This window comes from Balaenoptera physalus, assembly GCF_965194825.1.
Source record: "Balaenoptera physalus genome assembly, chromosome: 5".
NCBI lineage: Eukaryota > Metazoa > Chordata > Mammalia > Artiodactyla > Balaenopteridae > Balaenoptera > Balaenoptera physalus.
The window spans coordinates 19,064,266-19,090,123 of record NC_138884.1 but is presented as its reverse complement, the minus strand read 5'-3'; the positions used below and the strand labels follow the sequence as shown (position 1 = coordinate 19,090,123).

The 25,858-nt window shown below is 39.6% G+C and overlaps 1 protein-coding gene and 1 long non-coding RNA gene across 3 annotated transcripts in view; one reads left to right on the top strand and one right to left on the bottom strand.

The window, feature by feature from the left end:
* Window positions 1-15,514, top strand: part of LOC309661485 (all-trans-retinol dehydrogenase [NAD(+)] ADH4-like) — a 54,271-nt gene extending 38,757 nt beyond the window's left edge. Inside the window, 1 exon segment of the mRNA XM_082463175.1 lies at window positions 6,104-15,514. Within this exon segment, the coding sequence (XP_082319301.1) occupies window positions 6,104-6,128 (25 nt within the window). The 3' untranslated portion in view covers window positions 6,129-15,514.
* A 360-nt stretch (window positions 15,515-15,874) lies between these two features.
* On the bottom strand, window positions 15,875-25,856 carry LOC309660820. Of its 2 annotated transcripts, none has more exons than XR_014263642.1 (3): window positions 25,389-25,856; window positions 24,948-25,106; window positions 15,875-18,397 (listed from the first exon to the last, which is right to left on the bottom strand). It is a non-coding gene; the product is annotated as an uncharacterized lncRNA (long non-coding RNA). The 2 variants fall into 2 exon arrangements; XR_014263643.1 differs by having other exon boundaries at window positions 24,948-25,060; window positions 25,389-25,846.
* Between the last annotated feature and the right edge of the window lie 2 nt (window positions 25,857-25,858).

The window sequence follows — 25,858 nt, the reverse complement described above, 5'->3', positions numbered from 1 at the left end:
AATAAGTGGTGCTGGGAAAACTGGACAGCTAAAAGAACGAAATTAGAATACTCCCTAATGCCATAAACAAAAATAAACTCAAAATGGATTAAAGACCTAAATGTAAGGCCAGACACTATAAAACTCTTAGAGGAAAACAAAGGCAGAACACTCTATGACATAAATCACAGAAAGATCCTTTTTGAACCACCTCCTAGAGGAATGGAAATAAAAACAAAAATAAACAAATGGGACCTAATGAAACTTCAAAGCTTTTGCACAGCAAAGGAAACCATAAACAAGACGAAAAGACAGCCCTCAGAATGGGAGAAAATATTTGCAAATGAAGCAACTGACAAAGGATTAATCTCCAAAATTTACAAGCAGCTCATGCAGCTCAATATCAAAAAAACAAACAACCCAATCCAAAAATGGGCAGAATACCTAAACAGACATTTCTCCAAAGAGGATATACAGATTGCCAACAAACACATGAAAGAATGCTCAACATCACTAATCATTAGAGAGATGCAAATCAAAACTACAATGAGGTATCACCTCACACCAGTCAGAATGGCCATCATCAAAATATCTACAAACAATAAATGCTGGAGAGGGTGTGAAGAAAAGGGAACCCTCTTGCACTGTTGGTGGGAATGTAAATGGATACAGCCACTATGGAGAATAGTATGGAGGTTGCTTAAAAAACTACAAATAGAACTACCATATGACCCAGCAATCCCACTACTGGGCATATACCTTGAGAAAACCATAATTCAAAAAGAGTCACGTACCACAATGTTCACTGCAGCTCTATTTACAATAGCCAGGACATGGAAGCAACCTAAATGCCCATCGACAGATGAATGGATAAAGAAGATGTGGCACATATATACAATGGAATATTACTTAGCCATAAAAAGAAACAAAATTGAGTTATTTGTAGTGAGGTGGATGGACCTAGAGTCTGTCATACAGAGTGAAGTAAGTCAGAAAGAGAAAAACAAATACCATAAGCTAACACATATATATGGAGTCTAAAAAAAAGGTTCTGTTGAACCTAGGGGCAGGAAAGGAATAAAGACACAGACGTGGAGAATGGACTTGAGGACACCGGGCAGGGGAAGGGGAAGCTGGGCCGAAGTGAGAGTGTCATGGACTTATATATACTACCAAATGTAAAATAGATAGCTGTGGGATGCAGCCCCATAGCACAGGGAGATCAGCTGGGTGCTTTGTGACCACCTAGAGGGGTGGGATAAGGAGGGTGGGAGAGAGATGCAAGAGGGAGAAGATATGGGGATATATGTATATGTATAGCTGATTCACTTTGTTATAAAGCAGAAACTAACACACCATTGTAAAGCAATTATAGTCCAATAAAGATGTTAAAAAAAAAAAAAGAAGTAAAGAAATGATCCCCGTTCAGTGTGGTGAGGATGATTTTCTTTGCAGTTCAGGAGCAGACTCCGTGTTTTTTCAGATAGCTTAACAGAAAGGGAATGTGTGAAGGAGAAATTGAATCCCTTGCATGTATTTCTGCAAACAGAAATAAAGAATCAGCTGTGTGACTTTATATAAATTACATAAAGAAGAATTATCAGTGGAGGGCTACCTGGCTAAAATCAAATCCCTTTAAATAAAGATTTATCCTTGGAGAACAGACCTCAGGCTTTCAGTTGGGAAGTGAATGGATGTCTAGAAAACAAGTGGTAAGGACCGCAGAGTGGGAATGGCAGAGGAAAACAAGTCTCCCAAAACCATTTCTAAACTTTGCATACCCAGAAGAAGCAAGTCTGATGGAGAAACAAAGTCTGAAGACTCATCTAGGCCCAGGATTATAAGGCAAACTACCAGTCAGACCACCATCACATCTCATTTCGCAAGGAAACCTGAGGAAGAACTTGAAAGACCGAAATTGGATGATTCTATCAATGAAGAAGAAAAAGACTAGGAGGAAAAGAGACATAAAGTCACATCTACAGAACCAGTTGCTAGACCACTCCCTGCAGAAGAACCAGAAAGAGTAAAACCATAAACACACACGGAGGAAGAAGAACAAAGAGATGAAAAAGAAGAGATTCAGAGGTCAAACTAAAGAACAAGCACCTAAACAGAAATCTAAGGAGCCAGGCAGAACAAGGAGTGCAAGATAAAATTCAGGATAAAGGAGATAATAAAGATGAAAAGAGGCACAGAAGACAACCCAAAGATTCTAGCTGCCAGAGACCTGAAGAAAAAGAACCTGAAAGAGTAAAATCACAAGTTTCTGATTAGAAAGAGAAGGATGAAAAGTTTGGAGACTGAAAGTCCAAGATTAAAGTGCCAGCACGGAGGAGAAGAGATGCAAAACTATATCCAAGGACCCAACTGAGAAAAAAATAGATCAAATCAAAATAGTTGTGTCCTCCAAGACCCATCCTCCAAGGTGCATTCAATGCAGGCAGTACCTGGATGACAATGAACTAGGATATGAAAAGCATCCTCCTGATGCAGTGGATGAGATACAGTTGTTAATAAATGGGAGAATGTCTATCTTCGAAGCCAATGAATCTGGCTTTGAGAGGCTCTTCCCCAACCAAACTGACATGCTTCAGCATGTACTGTAAACGTGGTCACCTGTGCCCGATCGACACCAGCCTAATTAAGAAGAATGTCAAACTCTTCTTTTCTGATTCAGCAAAATCAATATAAAATGATGACCGATCTCTTGAAAGTGGTGTTAATGGCAAAATTCTTGGCCCCATAAATGAATGGTGGATCACTGGCTTTGACAGAGGTGAAAAGGCTCTCATGAGCTTCAGCACCTCATTTGTCAAATATATTATGATGGATCCCAAAGCAGAGAATGCACTGATGTTCAGCATGATGCAGGAGAAGATCTACACAAGTAAGGTAGTAGTTGAGTTCCTGCAGAACAACCCTGACTCAGCCTATGAAGACCGGATCAATAAGATTGAGGTTACTGTTTCTCCTCTGTGCTCATCCTAAGTCAATTCACTGCCCAGTTTGTGGTGGAACAAGTAGAGAATTATGATGAGACTGGGGATAGGGACAAGCAGCCCATCTTCCTGACCCACTACATGAGGGACCTGATCAAGTTGGCAGGGGTCATCCTGGGAAAAAGGCAAGCTGAAAGATGTCAGACCATTGGGCATTCTGCCAAGAAGAAGGACAAAGGCCCCACTAAAGCCACCACTACCAAGCTGTTCTACCAGATCTTTGACACTTTCTCCGCAGAGCAAATTGAAAAGGATGACAAAGACAAGAAGAATGCTTTTAAACGCCGACTGTGTGGCATTTGCAAGATTTGTCAACAGCCTGAATGTGGAAAGTGCAAAGTGTAAAGCCTGTAAGGATACAGTTAAATTTGGTGGTAGGGAATGGAGCAAACAGGCTTGCCAAGAGAGGTGTCCCAATATGGTCATGAAGGAGGCAGATGACAACAATGTCAATGGCACTATCCCAGAGAAGCCATCACTCCAAAAAAATGCATCAGGGGAAAAGAAAGTACAAGAATCTGATCTATTGGGTTGGAGAAGCCATCAAGACTGCTGGGAAGAAGAGTTACTATAAGAAAGTATACATTGCCTCAGAAACCCTGGAAGTGGGGAACTGTGTCTCTTTTATTCCAGATAATTCCTCAAAACCACTGTCATGGCACTGTGGGAGGACAGCGGCAAAGGCAGAGCTTGCATACCCACTGGTTCTGTGTTGGGACACACAACGTCCTCGGGGCCACATCAGACCCCCTGGAGCTGTTCCTGGTAGACAAATGTGAGGACATGCAGCTTTTCATACACTCACAGCAAAGTGAAGGTCTATAAAGTTCTGTCATAAAACTGGGCCTTGGAGGGAGGCATGGATTCTGAGGCCCTGATGGCAGAGGATGATGGGAAGTCCTATCTCTACCAGCTGTGGTATGATCAAAACGATGCGAGATTTGAGTCCCCTCCAAAAACTCAGCCGACGGAGGAAAAGTATAAACTGTGCACAAGCTATGTTCATCTGACTGGAATGAGGTTAAAAAGAAATTCCCAGGATCACGGAGCAGCTCGAGGATCTGGATGGCCGGGTTCTCTACAGCTCAGCCACCAAGAATGGCATCCAGTATCGAGTGGGCGATGGTGTATACCTCCTCCCTAAGGCCTTCACGTTGGACATCAAGCTGTCCAGTCCTATAAAACACCCACAGAAGGAGCCTATCAATGAAGATCTGAATCCAGAACACTACCAGAAATACTCCAACTACATCAAAGGCAGCAACCTGGATGCCTGTGAACCATACCAAACTGGCTGCATAAGAGATCTTCTGTATCAAGAAGAGTGATGGCAGCCCTATGAGACAGACATCAAGATCAGTCAACAAGTTCTACAGGTTGGCAAAGGCCTCTGCTCTTCCAGGAGGCAGCAGACTCTTCCAGAAAACTGCCTGAAATGGGGTTGTAACATAGCACACACGGTGGTGTTTTAAGAGTTAGGTAGAGGTAGCTGTTTTCCCAAGTGTTTCTGATTATCTGTGGGTACTGACAATGACTATAACTATGTCATAGTCATTGCTTTTAGACCTCTATTTTAAAGTTGCAGAGTTGCAGAATTCTCCAAAAGAAATCCATGAGCGGAAGTCCAGGGTGTGACAAAAGCAGGGGTGGAGTGTTGTGGGCTCTGCCTGAGGCACCCCCAGAGATCCTTGAGTTCTGTTTACGACTGTCCACATTCTGCTCCTTCCCAGGAGTCCCTCCCCACTCCCGATCCTCCTGCTCTTCATGGGCACCCCCCTTCCTCCCTTTTTCTAGGGTTTCTCTCTGTCCACACTATTCCCAAGGTCTTGGCTTCACTCGGTCTTTTTCTGGGATCCTAACAGTAGTTAGGAGCTAACCTGAAACTAATCCATACAGATAGGTATAAAGTTGCTTCACTTCTTAGCTATTGCACATCAAAGATTTTCTAAAGAAAAAAAGAAAAAATAAACATTATTTTTTAAGCTACACAAAGTAACTTAGTGTGTAAGCCCTAAAATATCTTGTACAATCTCAATATTCCCATAAGCAGTATTCCTCAAGTTAGGAGTCAGGTTGGGGTTTAGGGCCTTAGACCCTGGCGCTCATAGCTCCTCCACAGCTACCCTTTTTCTCAGTCATGGAATATACCCACAAGGACTGCTAAGTGGCAGCCAAATGGAAAATGCTGCACTACTTTATTAATAGCTGGGCAAGTCTTTCATACTATCCCATGTAGGCCTGGTAGTCAGTGGCAGAATGGAGGCTTAGGGGTAGACACCTGAATGAGGCCTCCTACTTCCCCCTGGCCTACTGAGAAGACCACCTGACTGCCCACACACCTGGAAAGGTGGCAACAGAGAAGGCAGAGGATGGGCCTCCCCAGGGATGCTGACCATACGGGAACATGAAGCACAACTGAGGGTAGGCCCTCCTGCCATACCAACTGCACAGAAGCAAGGAACTGGAGGGAACAAAACATGCAGTTGGCCTGTTAAGGTGTAGTGACCCTGACTCATGGTGAGGAAAGGACACAGAAGTTCTCCCTCCATAGGTAGGTGTAGCTTCAGCTCCTGGGTGAAGAAAATATTTGTGCATGGCAACCTGCTGATGCCAGGGGTTCTACAGCTCCAGCAGTAAGGTCCAAGATAAGAAATTCTCTGCCTTTGAGGCTTATCTCCCTCCTTGCTTCTACATGTTGAAGGAGTAGGAATTTTTGAGTTCTCCGCAAGCAATATTCCAACACACCAACCACCCCTTCTTCTGATGCCCAATTTTCCCTAAGCTACAGGAGAGCCAAGAGCAATGACTATTCCAAGACGAAAATCTCACAACAACCTCAACATGCTCTACTTCTCTATAACACCACTGGGCCACAAGGATCTTGCCCAGAATCAAGTGAGGGTCCCCAATTTTTCCCCAGCTTACTAACACCATGTATAAAGTATTAGTAATGTCATGAATGGAAGTGGATGACAAGATAATAGAAATTAGACTTAGCAAAGTGGGTATCTATAAAGAAATATTAAGCCAAATCTTGAAACAAAAAAACAAAAATTATTCATGGGTTTTGGTGAAATCTGTCATGAAAATTATACTGATTGTTGTTTTATTATTACTAACAGCATTAGGACAGTCCTGCTCTTTTGACAACTCCAGGAACAATTTGGAATACTAGCTGACTAAATCTGAACCTGTCTGGTTAATTCATTACCTGATATGATGAACAATGATAACTGTGAGTTTAAACAGATATTTACAGTTAACATGTCAATATCAAATAGCTATAGAGATTACAGCATTTTTATCCATAAAATATATTAGTATTTCCTATGTTAAATAACTATGCTAATTTATGTGTTTATGAATAGAATCATATGATGTTTGGGCATTGTTTAAAACTAGTTCTGGAGAGGTGGGAGTGGGGAATGAAGGGATCATAAATAAAACTAGATTGCCTGTATGTTTATACTTTTTTAGGTGGGGTGATAAATATATGGGGTTTCATTATACTGCTCTGTCTACTATTATATACGTTTAAACTTTTCCATAACATAATAAAAAGCTTTTTAACAGAAAAAGTCACTATCAATATGTAGAATGTAATAAGATACATATATCTTTAAATCTTGTGTTATATATATCATATATGTAACACAAGTTACAATAAGTTACAAGCTACTCTTCTTTAACAAGCTGCTAAATAATTTCCTTTTTAACATCTGTTCATTTCTCTTAGCCCCACTTTACTACTGTGAACTATAATCACTAGTACTGGGATATCAGAAACTGTATAAATGAATATATATATATATACACACACATATATAGAGAGATTTTTTTAAAAGAAAATACATTTATACTCTCAAATTTCCATTTTTATTAAATAATTGCCCTTTTCATCTTTGATAATTATCACAATGCCTAATGTTTAGAAATTAACAGAGTTAAACATCTGTAATTTGCACTAAGTAATCTATTTTCTATATTCAACTAGAAATGACAAAGAACAATGTACTTATAATAAATGTAGTAAGTAAAACTATTTACAGTTGCAAGATATAACAGACAATAAGATTTATATGAAAAGCAAAATGAGCGTTTTCAAACTATTATACTAATAGATGCTACAATGGGCAGTTTAAGAATAAGACATAATAATTTAGATTAGAGTAAGAAAGACTAGATCTCAGTTTAGCATAATTTCTGAAATCCACCAGTTTGGGGTTTTTTTAATGTTTACCACACGTCTAACTCTGAGAGAAGATAAACTCTGAAACTTTGGCTGAGGAGGGTAGTAATATCTCAAAGCAGAAACTTATATTCCTGCTTATTTAAGATTCTCTTTCATTAGAAATGGAAGCCAGTTAATCCATCTGTAAAGGCTTCCTTTGTTGGCACTGTGGGGAATAGGACGCACCCCTCAGGTGGTTGGCCTTTCTCATGTTATTCTCTGTATCAGTTGTGTTTTCTCCTCCTGCCCTCCCCACCTCTCCTTGGGTTCCTCAATCCTTCCCAGGTCCAGCTTGAGACCCACCTCCTTCTCAGATCTTGGCAACCATAAAGCTGTTTTCCTTCCCTGATATCCTTTGGCTCTTAGTATCTTTATCACAATCTTAGGACATGCTGTTTCGACTGCTAGTTTTTCAAGTATATGTTTGTAAACTCCTTGAAGGCAGAACAATCCTTGAATCCACCCTTCTGTCTGTTAGAGATGCTCAATAGATATGTGTTGTCTGATACCAAAGTTTACCCTCACAAGTGTCCAAATAGTTTATATTAGCCTTTATAAAAAATTAATTAATTTATTTTATTTTTGGCTGCGTTGTGTCTTCGTTGCTGCACATGGGCTTTCTCTAGTTGCAGTAAGCGGGGGCTACTCTTCATTGCAGTGTGCGGGCTTCTCACTGCAGTGGCTTCTCTTGTTGCAGAGCACAGGCTCTAGGCATGCGGGCTCAGTAGTGTGGCTCGCAGACTCTAGAGCGCAGGCTCAGTAGTTGTGGCGCGTGGGCTTAGTTGCCCCGTGGCATGTGGGATCTTCCCGGACCAGGGCTCGAACCCATGTCCCCTGCATTGGCAAGCAGATTCTCAACCACTGCGCCACCAGGGAAGCCCTATATCAGCCCTTTTGAGTGAAATTTTTCCAAAACATTTCTATACTCCTCTTTTTTACTATATAATCACAAATCTAATCCTAATAACTCAGAATAGTCATTATGAGCATTATTTTTATTAATAACATTAATTAATAAAACCTATTAATTAGTAAAATTAATAACTAAGTTAATAATAAATTATTAACTAAGTTGTGAGGCAGTAGTTTCCCTCTCTCCCTCTCTCCAATTATTCCTGCAGTCACCAACCCTGCCTCTATCAGTCTTCTATTTTTCCATGTCTGGTTCTATGATTTGAAAAACAAAAAAATCTCATTATTCTTAACAAGACTGCTGGGATTACTTATAAAATCAGTGAAAACCCAGGGAGATATGTGTGGGGTTTAAAGCTTAACCTTTATCATTCCTTTAGCAGCAGAGGCCTTTTTTCTCATCCAGGCCCCCAACTGAAATTCCTAGTAAACGTAATTATAGTATAATTCTTCAAAATGTACACCTAATGTCTAAGTTACCCAAATATCTCTCTCTTAAGATAAGAAATGAATGCTGAGTCTTTATATGATACTCCAGAAACAATAAAAATCTTGTAACAATAATTCATTTGCTAATATGCAGAAAACTTCCATTTAAAAACTATACTGTAGAGACACAAAAATAATCTGCAAACTACTGACAATTGTCTGCTTTTCCTCAGGGCTCTAATATTTATTCATTATTTTTAAATGTTAATTTTTAATTTTCTTTTCTTTTTTAATTATGGTTTATTACAGGGTATTGAATATAGTTCCCTGTGCTATACAATAGGACCTTGTCATTTATCCATTCTCTATATAATAGTTTGCATCTGCTAGTCCCAAACTCCCAATCCATCCCTCTCCAAAATGTTACTCTTTAAAATACTAGGGGCAACACAAGTTATAGTATTTCTAGGGCATCAAGCCACTGAAACAGAACTGGAATGGAACTGGACCCCTCCAAAGGAAAAAACAAAACAAACAAACAAAAAACATATTATTTAAAGGTTTTCATTCTCTAATGTATTTAGATACACAGGTCTATTTTTGTAATGAGATTTTGATCTAAAATTATTACAAATCTTTAAGAATGCCAGTTAATAGGGTGAATAATACCTGAATTTAGAAGCCAATAAAAGCACAGTATATGCTTCTAAGAAGAAAAAAAAATGCATTTTAAGATACATTAACTGTCTTCAAACATCTTGGACTGTCATTGTTTATTAAATGCTACCACAATGCCCTCAGGTGTTTGTTTTTTTTAACATTTTTCCATCTATTTTCTTTGAGAAGAATTCAGAGAGAGACTAACAACTTTCACCTATATCATAGCTGACATTTTTTAAAGTACTTTCATGTGCATTATTTCATCTGATTCTTCAACAGTTTCACTAGACTACAGCTTCTTGAGGGCAAGGCCATTTTTCATATTCTGCAAGTGCTTTGCAGAGAGCAGGCCAATTTTTCCCTTATGGTTAAAGCTAGGGTTTGCCTCCCTAGTTCTGCTCTCTGGAGCATCACAAAGTTCAGTCCCTCTGCTAGTTGAACCCAGCTGGCACACCCACTTCTCCCCTACCATCATGTCCTCTTTATTCCTAATTACATATTGCTAAGTATTCTTAAACTCAATACACCATATACAGTCTCAGTAACATACCTATTCTGAATAATATACCATTAAATGCTGGCTATATCTGTATATTCTTTAGTCAATCATATCCGTTGTTGACAAATATTGAGCTATATAAAAACCCTAAATATTTCCTCTCTGGAATGCGATTAAACCAGAATGCTCTTATTCTATCACTTAAACCCAGGGATAGACCATTTGTCTTCTCTGAAGTTTCAAGGTCTTTTTAGAAAGAAATTATAAGTATATAAGGCATTTAATAATAAAGAAGAAAAGCTATATCCTCCTTATTTTATTATTAAATAACATTTTTATCCCTTTCTCCATTTCTATCAATAAAATTCTGTTCTATAGGCCTGCTGTTAATATAACTAATAAAATTTCACAACCTGACCTTAAAAATAAAAGTCTTCATAATTAACCAAAGGAGTCTGAGAAAGAAATGAAAGAGATGTCTCTTCTTGCAGCTTTGAAAAGAGAAATAAATTCTGCATCGTAAGCTGCTTTTAAAAACCTGATTTGATAAAGTATTAAATTAAGAATCTTTCCAAGAATATCATTTTGCTCTCCTCAGCAATACGGAGACATGTAAATACTCACAAGTGTTACTAAAATGTCTTCTGATCTTTGTTAAAAAGAAATCCATTCTCCGTTAATACAAATGTTATTTAAACCAAAAGGTCTTGTGAAACTCCAAAGACTCCAGAGAAAGTGTTGCCTGCTGAACAATATCCCCAGGATGGGTCACCTTTTTCACCTGATCATTGACAATCTCTTCCAAAATCAGACCTTTTGTCAAGATTCACATGGAATATAAATTTCCTCACACTCAGTGCCTGTTATGGAAGGTCCATCCATATATCTCTTTTCCAGACTTCCTTATTACCAATCCTACAACCTCATTCTTTCAAAGTCCCTCATCATCTGACCAAATCATTAATTAATTACTACCTATTAATCAATGTAGATTTGTATCTCAGATCATTTCATTCCTATCAGAGGACTCACAGTGATATAATGCTTGAAGTTCTGTACTCCGACAAGATTTCCCGAGTCTACCTCTACCAACTGCCAGAATATCATGCAGAGCATTATAACCAAGCTGAAATTCTCTTCCTCCTCTATGAACTGATCACAGGGAATCTCCCCAAGGGGTGGAAGTGCAGTAGGAGTCTGAGTCAACTGCTCAGGCAATTTACTGTGCCTTCAGGATTTGCTTGGGTCTAGTCCTATATACATCACTTCCTTTAGTAAGGCTATCCTCCTGGGTACATCCAGCCTTATAACTTTGTGGATCCAGTAACACCCAGTTCATGGTGAGAAACTCAGATAGCATGATCACCTAGTGATCACCATGGTCACCACGGTCAGGCATTTTTAATCATAACCAGGACTGAAGAGAGTATAACTTTGCTCTAAAACTCTAGGTTCTCCACCATGATTCTACCATTGGAGTTGCCACAGGCTCCATACAATGTCCTGCTATGGTCCCTTAAAAGCCATTCAGTCCACAAAAGGAAAGCATCAGAGTTGTTTTCATAGCAGACTAGACCAGCTGAACTTCTTTTGCTCTAGGTTCTACTCAAAGAGGGCAGTTTTTTAGGTCATACTATAAACAGGTGAGAGCTACCCAAAGATGGTGTTGCCCACACTGGATGCCTACTCATTAGCCATTCCTCTCTTCTCCCTTACAAACAGAACCCCAATTTTATTCAGGAAACAGGCAATAATGAGCTCAGGCAAGGTGGGACTCTCCCTCAGCTCCAGAAGTTAAACTACGACTGGTCTAATCCCGTTCCTCTTTGCTAGTGACTGACTTGGGGTAGACATACAACTTCATTCTGGTGAATGAGACATAAGGGGAAATCTTCTGGGGGAGTGATTTCCCTTTTGATTTTAAAAAAGAGGGGTAGGGTAAAGAAAAGACCCTTTCCATGTGGAGAAAAGGGAACCCTCCTACACTGTTGGTGGGAATGTAAATTGGTGCAGCCACTATGGAAAACAGTACGGAGGTTCCTCAGAAAACTAAAAAAAGAACTACCATGTGACCCAGCAATCCCCCTCCTGGGCATATGTCCGGAGAAATCTCTAATTCGAAAGGATACATGTATCCCTATGTTCACAGCAGCACTATTTACAATAGTCAAGACATGAAACAACCTAAATGTCCATCAAGATGAATGGATAAAAAAGATATGGTACATATATACAATAGAGTACTACTTAGCCATAAAAAAGAATGAAATAATGCCATTTGCAGCAACACGGGTGGACCTAGAGATTATCATATTAAGTGAAGTAAGTCAGAAAGAGAAAGACAAATACCATATGATATCACTTATGTGTGGAATCTAAAATATGACACAAATGAACTTATTTTTGAAACAGAAACATACAGACATAGAAAACAAACTTATGGTTACCAAAGGAGAAAGGGGAATATGGGAAAGAGATAAGGTAGGAGTTTGAAATAGCAGATACAAACTACTATATGTAAAATAATCAACAAGGACCTACTGTATAGCACAGGGAACTATATTCAATATCCTGTAATAAACCATAATGGAAAAGAATACAAAAAATAATATGTATATACATGTATAACTGAATCACTTTGCTGTATACCAGAAACTAACACAACATTGTAAATCAACTATACTACAATTTTTATTTTTATTTATTTATTTATTTAGGCCATGCCACGCAGCTTGCAGGATCTTAGTTCCCCAACCAGGGATGGAACCCTTGCCCCCTGAAGTGGAAGCACGGAGTCCTAACCACTGGACTGCCAGGGAATTCCCTATACTTCAATTTTTTAAAAAGAAAACAAAGGGGGGGGGTGTGGGGAGAAAAGACCCTTTCCTTCCTGCCTTTGGATACTGTCATGTAAGGACATGACAGTCTGGAGCTGCAGCAGCCATCTTGCAACCATGATGGGAAAGACGAGAATGGCAGAGAAGTTGAACTGGAGCCTTGTCATCATTGAGCAGCAGAATTTACCATTCTCTTTCATTAAAATGTCCGGCACTTTCAGAAGCAACCATCTACCCCCCACAGGCTTTGAATGACTCGTGTACTTTAACACTCTTCTACAGCAAAAATCTTGTGGTCCCTAAGGTTTTGCCTTTAATACTTTCTTACTTATTTCCAGGGAATCAGAGTTGATTTTCTATTAACTGTTCCACCCCTTCATACCTAGAGATAATCTACTCCTTAAAATCAACTGGATTTTCACTGCTTTCAGCCTCAACAGGTCAGATAATTAATCCCAGACTGACCCATTTCCTTGATGGTCTGTTTTCTTGCAAAATTCCTGATACTGCTTTTGACTGACTTCATTGCAAGTCACAGAAATCAATTCTGGCTAATTTATAATGATAAGGAATTTATTATTGGGCAAGTCCTAGAACTATCAAGAGGACTAGAAAACACTTTCAGAGATTTATAGCTTGAAATTATGTCCAAACCCAAGCAGCAGAACTGATCTGGTCACCATTTTCCTTGCCCTCAGGTTCAAGATGCTGCAGACTGAACCATCAATTCCACCCCTGGACAGAGGACACCGCCACTGGCTTGACTGCCATTACTGCCACAGGAAATTAAGTCTGCAGTAGAGAAGGAGTGAGGGGCTTGCTTCTTCTCCCTTCTGTGTTCCACCTCCTCCCACCACTTGCTAGCTACTGCTTCAAGTCCCCTCAATTGTCCAGCCTGGAAAAGAGGAGAAATTTAGAGGAAAAGACTACATTTTATACAACAAATACTGTTGCAATCTGATATTGGTGTCCTTTGGGTGCAGCATCTTTTAGATACTGAATTCCTTCTTGAGTGGGGAATTTCTGTGGGTTTCACAAAGAATCCTCTGACCCAGTAGGGATCTCCTACCTGCAACTCCTTCATAGGGATGATTCTTTCTACAACTGGCCAACTAAGACTCTGCCTTCAACGCCTTGCTTCCACAAGGGTCACCTTACCTCTCCAGGTGGATCTCTGTGATAAAGTTCCTTTTAAAATAATCTACAATTGTATTCCTTTGCAGTTTCCACCTTTGGTCTGTGGGAAACACACTTGCATCCTTGTCCCCACTAAACTCTGCTCTACTTCATTCTGCCACCAGACAGGCTGTTATCTAGCCAGCCTCTAGCCTTAAATTTTTTCAATTTATTTCAGATAACAGACCTTGCATCTTCCACATTTCAGAGAAAATACTTCAAGCTTTTTGAGTGTTTTTCTTCTCCTGGTTTCAGATGAGGGGGAAGTGCTCCCAACATACTTAAGAGGAAGTAGGAGGGGCATATACAGCACACTGACAACTCTCTCCAAAGAAATTCTCTCCAAACCATTTCTGCCCTTCCCCATGGATTCTTTGCCCTCCCTTATATAGCCGAGAGAGAGGAGATGAGCTAATGCTGACAGAAGAAATTTTCTGTCTCTTAGCATGTCCTACATAAGGTACCCTAGTACCTTGCTTTAGAATGTGAGGGTGATTTTGGCACCTATATTGCTTGGCCTTGGAGTTTTTAGCCAAAACTGAGACAAAATGAAAAGTTCCATTTTAATTTCCTGTTACATTTAATCATGAAACTGTCCCTTGTACAGGCAGACCTCAGAGATACTGCAGGTTTGGTTCCAGACCACTGCAATAAACTGAATGTAGCAATAAAGTGAGTCACATGAATTATTTTTTTGGTTTCCCAGTGCATATAAAAGTTATGTTTATACTACACTGTAGTCTATTAAGTGTACAATAGCATTATATGTCTAAAAAAAAGTACATACCTAACTTTATCACTAAAAAATGCTAACCATCAACTGACAACACAAGGTTGCCACAAACCTTCAATTTTTAAAAATTCAGTATCTGTGAAATGCAATAAAGTGAAGCACAATAAAATGAGGTATGCCTGTACTTCTCCAGCCTGTCAGGTTTTCCAGAGTCTCCATAGTTCCAATCAGGAAAAGATATGTTCAGGTTACTTACAATAATGGATAACTTATAATATATTACCTACAAAAAACATAAAGAAAGTTTACTTCTTTGGGATCATAGCACCACCCAAGGAGTCTCTGACCCCCTAATTCTGTGATATGTGTTCCTCTTGAAAAGTAACAGGAAAAACTGCACAACACAATTCAGATTTGCAGCTGCAAATTAGGTGTCCATCTACTTTGTATGCTATGTGTATGTGTGTTTTCCCAAGAGAAAGGGTTTGATGGGTAGATTCCGAGCCTCAGTATTTAACAGAATTAGTACCAACCACTTCTGGCTCCCTCGTGTTCAACCCATCTGTGGCAGTTCAGTTTCCTGTTCCAATTCAGAGGGGCCATAGCAAGGGCTATCTCTACCTCTCTAATGGAATATGTACCCAAGCAATGTCAACTGAAGCTGGTAAAACAAAAAACAAAAAAAGTTCCCCTCAAAATGTAGCAGACATTTATGGCTTCATGAACTCTTCCTTCAATTCATTCAATACTTATCTTTATTTCTTGTGAGCTCTATGAAATATGCTTCAACTTTTTGAAGTCTGTTTGACTATGTCTAGTGTACACTTACTTGCACGTTACAAAGTCTAAAATGACAGGTCATTTTCACCTAATAAGCCCTGCAGTTCAAAATGAGCTGAATTAAAAATAAATCTAAATATAAATGTTTCAGACATTACATGAAATTCCTAAAAATCTTACATGTTCTGGTATAATGTTATAAGTCATAATTCTAGTTATTACTTTAAAATGTATATCTCAGAAATAAAAATGAATAAATAAAATAAATTTAAAAAATAAGCTGAATTATCTTAAGAGTCAGAATTAAGTACAAGTTAACAGTGTCACTCATTGTTTCCTCTCTTCTATTCGATGAAATGGAGAGCACAGTAGGTCAAGAATTTAACAAAGGGCCTACTTCCAAATGCTGCCAGGAAGTTGAGGTTCCCCAATACTTCTATATTTTGCTGCTATACCCATTTTGTGATCTGTATCTGGAAAGATCACCTGTATCTCCTACCTGCTCAGGCTATTTCTACTTTAGTCCACACTAGCAAATTCTCTAATGAGAATGAGGGCCTCTGATTTCACCTTGTATCAATTTTTTCTTCTCATAGAAAGTAGATGAGACTTACACATCTACTGGTAACTCCTGTCTATTATTTTTTAATACACTTTATTTTTTAGAACAGTTTTAGGTTCACAGCAAAACTGAGTAGAAATACAGAGTTCCCACGTACCTCCTCCTCCCTACCGCACACACACAACCTCTCCCAATATCAACGTTCCCCACAATACTTGTACATTTGCTACATTGATGAACTACTTTGACACATCATTATCACCCAAACTCCTATGTTAAGGTTCACTCTTGGTGTTGTACATTCCACAGGTTTTGGCCAATGTATAATGATATGCATCTACCGTGTAGTATCATAACAGCATAGTTTCATTGCCTTAAAAATGCTCTCTGTTCCACCTATTCATCCCTCCCTCCCCACTAACCCCTGGCAATCACTGATTTTTCTACTGTCTCCATAGGTTTCTTTTCCAGAATGTTAAATGTATAGTTGGAATCACACAGTATGTAGCCTCTTCAGATTGGCATCTTTCACTTAGTAATATGCATCTAAGATTCCTCCATGTCTTTTCAGGGTTTAATAGCTCATTCCTTATTAGTGCTCAATAATATTACATTGTCTAGCTGAACCACAGTTTATCCATTCACCTACTGAAGGATATCTTAGTTGCTTCCAAGTTTTGGCAATTATGAGTAAAGCTGCTACAAAACTTGTGTGGACATGAGTTTTCAACTTTTGGGTAAATACCAAGGAACAGGATTGATAGATCACATGGTAAGAATATGTTTAGTTTTGTAGGAAGTCACCAAACTGTCTTCCAAAGTGGCTGTATCATTACACATTCCCACCAACAATGAATGAGAATACCTGTTACATTTGGTGATGTCAGTGTTTTGGATTTTGGCCATTCTAATAGGTGTGTAGTAGTATCTTATTGTTTTAATTTGCAATTCCCAAATGACATATGATGTTGAATACTTTTTCATATGCTTAGTTGCCATATGCTTCTTTAATGAGCAATATGTTCAGATCTTTCACCCCATTTTTAATTGGGTTTTTTGTTTTCTTATTGTTGAGTTATTTGTATATTTTGGAAAATGGCCCTTTATCAGATATGCCTTGCTAATATTTTCTCCCAATCTGTGGCTTCCCCTATTCTCTTGACAGTGTCTCTCACAGAACAGAAATGTTGTTTTATATTAATGGAGTCCAGCTTATCAATTATTCCTTTTATGGATCATGCCTTTGGTATTGTATTTTAAGAGTCATCACCATACCCAAGGTCATCTAGATTTTCTCCTATGTTATCTTCTAGGAGTTTTATAGTTTTGCATTTTACTTTCAGGTCTATGATCCATTATGACTTAATTTTTGTGAGGTCTGTGTCTAGATTCATTTTTTTGCATGTGAATGCCCAGTTGTTCCAGTACCATTTTTGAAAAGAGTGTATTTTCTCCATTGTATTTTCTTTGCTATGCTGTCAAAGATCATTGACTTTATTTATGTGGGTCTATGTCTGGGCTCTCTATTCTGTTTCATTGATGCGTCTATTCTTCTGCCAATACCACACTGTCTTATTATAGCTTTATAGTAAGTCTTTAGGTTGGGTGGTGTCAGTCCTCCAACTTTCCTCTTTTCCTTCAATACTGAGTTGACTAATCTGGGTCTTTTGCTTCTCCGTACAAACTTTAGAGTCAGTTTGTCAATAACCACAAAAATATCTTGCTGGGATTTTGATTGGAATTGTGTTGAATCTACAGATCAAGAGGGGGAGAAATGACATCTTGACAATATCAAGTCTTCCTAACCAGGGACTTCCCTGGCAGTCCAGTGGTTAAGACTCCACGCTCCCAATGCAGGGGGCCTAGGTTCAATCCCTGGTCAGGGAACTAGATCCTGCACACCGCAACAAAGATCCCGTGTGAAGCAACTAAAGACCTGGCACAGCCAAATAAATAAATAAGTCTTCCTATCCATGATCTGGACTATCTCTCCATTTATTTTGTTCTTGTTTGGTTTCTTTCATCAGAATTTTACAGTTTTTCTTCATAGATCTTGTACATATTTTGTTAAATTTATATCTAAGTATTTCATTTTTCCCATGCTAATGTAAATTGTATTGTTTTTAATTTCAAGTTCCACTTGTTCATTGCTGGTATATAGGAAAGCAACTGACTTTTGTATACCACCTTCTATCCTTCAACCTTGCTATAATTGCTTATTAGTTCCACGAGTTTTTTGTGGATTCTTAGACAGTCATGTCATCTGTGAACAAAGACAGCTTTATTTCTTCCTTGCCAATCAGTATATCTTTTATTATCTGTTCTTGTCTTATTGTGTTAGCTAGGACTTCCAGTATGATATTGAGAGGGAGTGGTGAGAGGGGATAGCCTTGCCTTGTGTCTGATTTTAGTAGGAAAGCTTCTAAATACTTTCTCATCATTAAGTACGTTGTTAGCTGTAGATGTTCTTTATCAAGTTGAGAACTTTCCCCTCTATTCCTAGTTTCCTTAGAGTTGTCATCATGAATGGGTGTTGGATTTTGTCAAATGTTTTTTCTGCATCTATTGATATGATTGTGCGATTTTTCTTCTTTAGCCTGTTAATGAAATGAATTACATTAGTTGATTCTCAAATGTTGAACCAGGCTGCATACCTGAGATAAATCCCTTGGTTGTGCCATATAACTCTTTTTTTAAATTACTGGATTCAATCTGATAATATTTTGCTGAGAATTTTTACATGTAGGTTCATGATAGATATTGTTCTCTAGTTTTCTTGTAATGGCTTTGCCTGGTTTGGGTATTAGGGTAATGCTGGCTTCACAGAATGAATTAGTAAGTATCTATCTTCCTCTGTGTCTCTCTCTAAATAAAGACTGTAGATAACTGGTACAATTTCTTTCTTAAATAGTTGGTAGAATTCACCAGTGCACCCCTCTGAGCATGGTGCTTTCTGTTTGGGAAGGTTATTAATTATTGATTTGATTTCTCTAATAGATATAAGCCTATCCAAATGGTCTGTTTCTTCTTGTGTGAGATTTGGACAGATTGTGCCTTTCAAGGAATTGTCCATTCAATCTAGATTATCAAATTTGTGGGCAAACAGTTATTCATAGTATTACTTTATTATCCTCTGCATGTCCATGGGAATCTATCATGATAGATTCATTTTTCATTTCTGAAATCAGTAATTTGTGTTCCTCCCTTTCTCCTTTTTATTTTAATTTAATTTTATTTTTTGACCATGCTATGCAGCTTGTAGGATCTTAGTTCCCCCACCTGGGATTGAACCTGGGGCCATGGTAGTGAAAGTGCTGAGTCCTAACCACTGGATGGACTGCCAGGGAATTCCCCTTCCCTTTTTTTCTTAATTAGCCTGGTTAGAGGTTTATCAATTTCATTGATCTTTGCAAAGAACCAGCTTTTGGTTCTGTTGATTTTCTTGACTGACTTCCTGTTTCCAATTTCATTTATTTCTAAATTCTTTTTGTTTTTTTTTTTTTTTTTGGCTGCACCGTGCAACTTGCAGGATCTTAGTTCCCTGATCAGGGACTGAACCTGGGCCCCATCAGTTGAAAGCACCAAATCCTAACCACTGGACCACCAGAGAATTCCCCTCTACTCTAAATTTTATTATTTCTTTTCTTCTGCTTACTTTGGATTTAATGTGATCTTTTTTTACTTTCCTAAAATGGAAGGTTAAATGATTAACTTTAGATCTTTCTTCTTTTCCAACATATGCATTCAATGCTATAAATTTTCCCATAAGCACTGCTTTCACTACATTCCACAAATTTTAAGTTGTGTTTTCATTAAGTTCAAAATATTTTTTAATTTCTCTTAAGATTTCTTCTTTGACCCATGTGTTATTTAGAAGTGTGTGGTTTAATCTCATGTATTATCAGATTTTCCAGCTATCTTTAATTCCATTGTGGTCAGAGAGGATACATTGTATGACTTTTATTCTTTTAAATTTGTTAAGGTGTGTTTTATGGCCCAGAAGGTGGTCTATCTTGGTGGATGTTCCATGTGATATTAGGAAGAAAATGTAGTCTGCTGTTGTTGAATGAAACAGTCCATTGATGTAAATTATATCCAGGTGATTGACAGTGCTATTGAGTTCAACCATGTCCTTACTGATTTTCTGCCAGCTGCGTCTATCCATTTCTGACAGAGGGGTGTTGAAGTCTCCAACTGTTATAGTGGATTTACCTATTTCTCCTAAATAGATAGCATCTCCATGTATTGTGATGCTCTGTTGTTAGACACATACACATTAAGGATTGTTATGTCTCCTTGGATAACTGACCCCTTTATCACTATGCAACGCCTCTCTTTATACCTCATATTTCTTGCTCTGAATCTGCTGTCTGAAATTAATACAGCTACTCTAGCTTTCTTTGGAGTAGTGTTAGCATGTTATGTCTTTCTCCATCCTTTTACTTTTAACCTATATGTGTCTTTATATTTAAAGTTGGCTTTTTGTATATAACATATATTTGGGACTTGTTTTTCGAATCACACTGACAGTCCTTATCTTTTAATTGGTGCATTTAGACTACTGACATTTAAAGTGATTACTGATATAGTTGGATTACTATCTATCATATTTGTTACTGTTTCCTATTCGTTGTCCTTCTTTGTTACCATTTTTGTCTTCTCCTTTTCTACCTTCTCTGGTGTTAATGCAGTATATTACATGATTCCATGTTTCCATCTTTCTCAGCATATCAGCTATACTTCCTTAAAAAAATTTAGTGGTTGCCCTAGAGTTTGCAATATATATTTACAGCTAATCCAAGTTCACTTTCAAATAGCACTATATGGCTTCATTGGTAGTACTAATACTTTACAATAACAATATAATCCTAATTCCGCCCTCTAATCCCTTGTATCATTGCTGTCATCCACTTCAATTATACATAACTATAATCATCAAATGTTTTTGCTGTTATTATTTTTTTAATGAGAAGATGGAATTGGAGCTAGGTTATTTTCTACATTATTTTTAACTATTTATTTATTTATTCGGCTGCGTTGGGTCTTAGTTGCGGCACGCGGGATCTTTTGTTGCGGCATGCGGGATCTTTCATTGCGGCACGCGGGCTCTTCATTGCGATGCACGGGCTTCTTTCTAGTTGTGGCGCACGTGCTCCAGAGTGTGTGGGCTCAGTAGCTGCAGCACACAGGCTCTCCAGTTGTGGCATGCGGGCTCCAGAGCATGCGGGCTCAGTAGTTGAGGCACACAGGCTCTCTAGTTGTGGCACACGGGCTTAGCTGCCCTGCGGCATGTGGGATCTTAGTTCCCTGTCCAGGGATCGAACCCGTGTCCCCTGCATTGGAAGGCGGATTCTTAACCACTGGGCCACCAGGGAAGTCCCACTATTATTATTTTGAACAAACTGTTATCTGTTAAATCAATAAAGAAAAATAAAAGTTTTTATTCTACCTTCACTTATTCATTCCCTATTGCCCTTCCTTTCTCTATTTGGATCTGAGTTTCTGACCTGGCTCACTTTCCTTCTCTCTGAAGAACTTCTTTTAACACTTCTTGTAAGACAGGTCTTCTGGCAACAAATTTCCTCAATGTTTCTCTGTCTAAGAAAGTCTTTATCTCTCCTTCACTTTTAAAGGGTAAAGTCACAGGACACAGAATTCTAGATTGGAAGGTTTTTTCCCTCAACACCTATATACTTCACTTCACTATGTTTTTGCATAGGCGATTTCTGAGGAGAAATTGGTTGTAATTCTTATCTTTGCTCCTCTTTTGGTAAGGTGTTTTTTTCCCTCTGGCTTCTTTCAAGATTTTTTCATCTTTGATTTTCTGTCATTTGAATGTTATGCCTAGGTGTAGATTTTTGTTTGTTTATTTTTGTTTTGTTTTTTGGCATTAACCTCCTTGGTGTTCTCTGAGCTTCTTCGATCTGTGGTTCAGTGTTTGACATTAACTTGAGGAAATTCTCAATCATTATTGCTCTAAATACTGCTTCTGTTTCTTTCTCTTCCTTCTTCTGGCATTCTCATTATGTATATGTTACGTCTTTTGTAGTTATCCCATAGCTCCTACATATTCTTTTCCATTTATTTCAGGTTTTTTTTTCTGTTTGCTTTTCAGTTTAGTAAGTTTCTACTGACATATCTTCAACCTCATAGATCTTTCCCTCAGCTATGTACAATCTACAAATAAACCCACCGGCACTTCCCTGGTGGCTCAGTGGTTAAGAATCCGCCTGCCAATGTAGGGGACACGGGTTCGATCCCTGGTCTGGGAAGATCCCACCTGCTGCGGAGCAACTAAGCCCTTGCACCACAACTACTGAGCCTGCACTCTGGAGCCCATGAGCCACAACTACTGAGCCCGCGTACCGCAACTACTGAAGCCTGTGCGCCTAGAGCCCGTGTTCCACAAGAGAAGCCACCGCAATGAGAAGCCCGTGCACTGGAACAAAGAGTAGCCCCCGCTTGCCGCAACTAGGGAAAAGCCTGTGTGCAGCAACGAAGACCCAATGCAGCCAAAATAAATAAATAAATAATAATTTTTTTTTTTAAAAGCCCACCAAAGGCATTCTTCATTTCCATTTCAGTGACTTTAATTTCTAGCATTTCTTTTTGTTTCTTTCTTAGAATTTCCATCTTCCTGCTTACATTATCCATCTCTTCTTACATATTGTCTATTTTTTCCATTAGCGCCCTTAGCATATTAGTCATAGTTGTTTTAAATTTCTGATAATGTCAACATCACTGCAATATCAAAGTCTGGTTCTAATGCTTGCTCTGTCTCTTCAAACTGTGTTTTTTGCCTTTTAGTACACCTTGTTATTTTTTGTTGAAAGGCAGATATATACTTATTGGGTAAAAAGGTGGTAAATAGGCCTTTAGTAATGTAATGGTAAAGTGTAGGAGAAGGGGAAGGTTTCTGTAGTCTTATGATTAGATCTCAGTCTTTTAGTGATCCTGCGCCCCTGGACTGTGAACTTCACAAATTCTTCTCAATTTTTTTCACCCCCTCAGGTGGTACAGGATGTCTAAAGGGGGCTGCAGTTAGGTATTTCCCTTCTCTAACATCAGTTAAACTCTAATAATCCCTCAGTAGGTCAGGCTCTGGTAAAACAATCTCTTTTGAGGGCAGGCCTTGTTAAGAAAAACAGAATGCTCTGGCATATTTCAAAATGGTTCCCTTTCCCCTTCCCCTGCGAGAAGCATGAGGGGATTCTTCTCTGATCCTGGTAAAGCACCTACAGATAAAAGTCACGGAAGTGTGAGGGCCCACTATGACTGGATTCCTCTGGAGTTTTTAACTCTCAGACTTATCCACACTAAGCCTCCAGCAATTCACCAATTACGCTTCACATTTTCCAACCCCAAAACTGCTTCCCACAGAGATGGGTTTCTGCTCTGGTAACCTGTGATGCTCTGTATCTGTCTCTCCAATTCTGGGATCAGCAGTTCTCCCTGTAATCTCACTTCTCTGATGGATCTGAGAAGAGTCCTGATTTTTCAGCCTGGTGAGCTTTTTACTTGTTAGGATGGAATTATGACTTCCAATCGCCTTAGAAGCCAGACAGGAAACTAGAAGTCCTGTCTATTATTTTTAAGCAAGGTGCCATAAAAATGCAAATGTTTCTTCCCAGAAGATAGACAATTTATCTGTAATAGGGAAAAGAAAATTAACTCTCTGCTAAAGACTCTTTTTTCACTAGAAAAAGGCTTTCTGCATTCCAAGCAGAAGTTCTATCATATACAAAGTCCTGGAATCAAGAAAGAGAACAGCCCTTTTAAGGAACTGCAAATAGTCCCCAAGATTGAAGCAAGACTTGTATGGTGGAATAGCAGAAAACAGGGATGGAGAGATACACGGGAACCAGGTTAAACAAAGCCTGGCTGGCCCAGCTACAGAGTTTGGATTTTAGCCCTCTCTTAACCCTTGAAGATTTTTAAATAGAAGAATGACATTTATTTACTTATAAACCACATCATTCAAAAATCATTAAAGGTGAAAAGAAATGTCACGGATTGATGTTTGTTTTGGAAATTTCACTAAGGAGGCATTAGTTTAGAAGTGCATCAGATTCAGGGGCCTGGTAACAAAGAAATCAGATGGGATGCTTTTTCAGAAACCCTGTAAGAAATAATGAGAGCCTGAACTAAGGCCGCAGCAGTGGGGACAGAGAGGAGGTACAAGATGTAAGAGGTGCTTAGGGTTCGGCAATGGAATGAATGTAGAGGCTGGAGGAGAGGGAGAAGTTGTGATTCCCATTCCCAGATTTCTGGCTGGGCAAATAGGTAGATGGTGATACCACACAAAGACAGAAAAAAGAGTACCTTTAAGGAAAAAGGATGACAGGATGAGTTTGGGACAAGTTGAGTCTGAGATAACTGTGAGATATCCTAATGGAGGCAGAGGTCTAGAAGGCAGTTGTGTGCCCAAGTCTGGAGTTTACTGGGAGCCGTCCTGATTCATAATCTAGAAGTGATCCTTATATAAATAGAAGTTAAAAGCCATGGTGTAGGGCTTCCCTGGTGGTGCAGTGGTTGAGAATCTCCCTGCCAATGCAGGCGACACGGGTTCGAGCCCTGGTCTGGGAAGATCCCACATGCCGCAGAGCAACTAGGCCCGTGAGCCACAACTACTGAGCCTGCGCGTCTGGAGCCTGTGCTCCGCAACAAGAGAGGCCGCGACAGTAAGAGGCCCGCGCACCGCGATGAAGAGTGGCCCCCGCTTGCCTCAACTAGAGAAAGCCCTCGCACAGAAACGAAGACCCAACACAGCCAAAAATTAATTAATTAATTAATTTAAAAAAAAAAGCCATGGTGTAGATGAGTGGGTGGAGTGAAAGGAAAGACTTCGGACAAACTTTTTGGGAGCACTAACCCTTAAGGTATGAGGGAAAGGAGCCATTAAAAAGACTGAGCAGCAAGGAAGAAGAGTGGTCTGTTCAGTACAGCCATTTTAATAAAATTCAGCACCCATAACAGAGTTCAAGAGTAAACTGGCAAATACTTCACCCTCCCTCTCTCTACACTCTGGTCCACTCTTAAAACACATCAAATGCATCCATGTTTCAGAGATTTTTTCCCTGCCCCCTTCTCCTCCTCACAAAGTTCTCTCCCCGTGTCCTATCGACCACCACCAGAAATCCTACTCACCCTTCAGCGGCAGCTGGCATAGGAGCCTGGTGTAAAATGAAGGATGTTGCCCACCATCCAGTTCCGCAAGGATCGAGTCACTAGCCACTGCAGTCGCTGACCTACAGTGCACCCTGAAAGGAATTCAGGGTGAAGATGAGGAAAGTGGCACTCCGTGCTCTGGGAAAACAGGCGAAACAGGCCCTTAGATAGTGAGAAATATTTTAAGAGAAACTTTTTTATGAACCTGGATTCTCACACCTTCCCATGCACGAAAATCATTCACTTAAGATACTTGTTCCTCGGGACTAGCAATAACCATGTAGGAGATAACACGCTGGAGTACATGGACCTCCCTCCTCCAAATCACGTATCTACTGGCCTCCCAAGACAACTCTTCTGAGCTATCTGAGAGGCTGTCTCCCACGCCACAGTCCCCAGCAGGACACCGAACAAACTCACTGGTCGTCCCTTGCGCGTTTTTCCCAAGTTGGCGCTGGGAAGTTTCCTGAAGGAGCCTCCGTTTTGGGGGGCGCCCTTTATCCTTCTTCGCACAGCTCAGCTGACGGAGACTCCCTCGAACAGCTGCGTCTTACTCGCCTTGCGCCCTCAAGACGTGCCCACAAAGTGTGTAGAAGGAGCACAAAGACGGTGCAGTCCTCTCAGGGCTTCTCACATGCTTCCAGAGAATTTAATTCCTGGTTCCTCACCTTCCACAACTCTCCTTTGTAAGCTTTATCGACGCTGCCTGGGCTACAGTTACACGGGGAAACCCTTTCCTGACAGATATCGTGCAGCAAGCCTATCACGTGGCTCACGAAGCGGCCGCCGCCATCCAGCCTCCTCGAAACCCCTCGAGCTTCCCGCGACACCACCCGGGCCTCCGCGGGCACTTTGGCCGGGCCGCACCGCGGGCCCCGCCCCTCACGTCC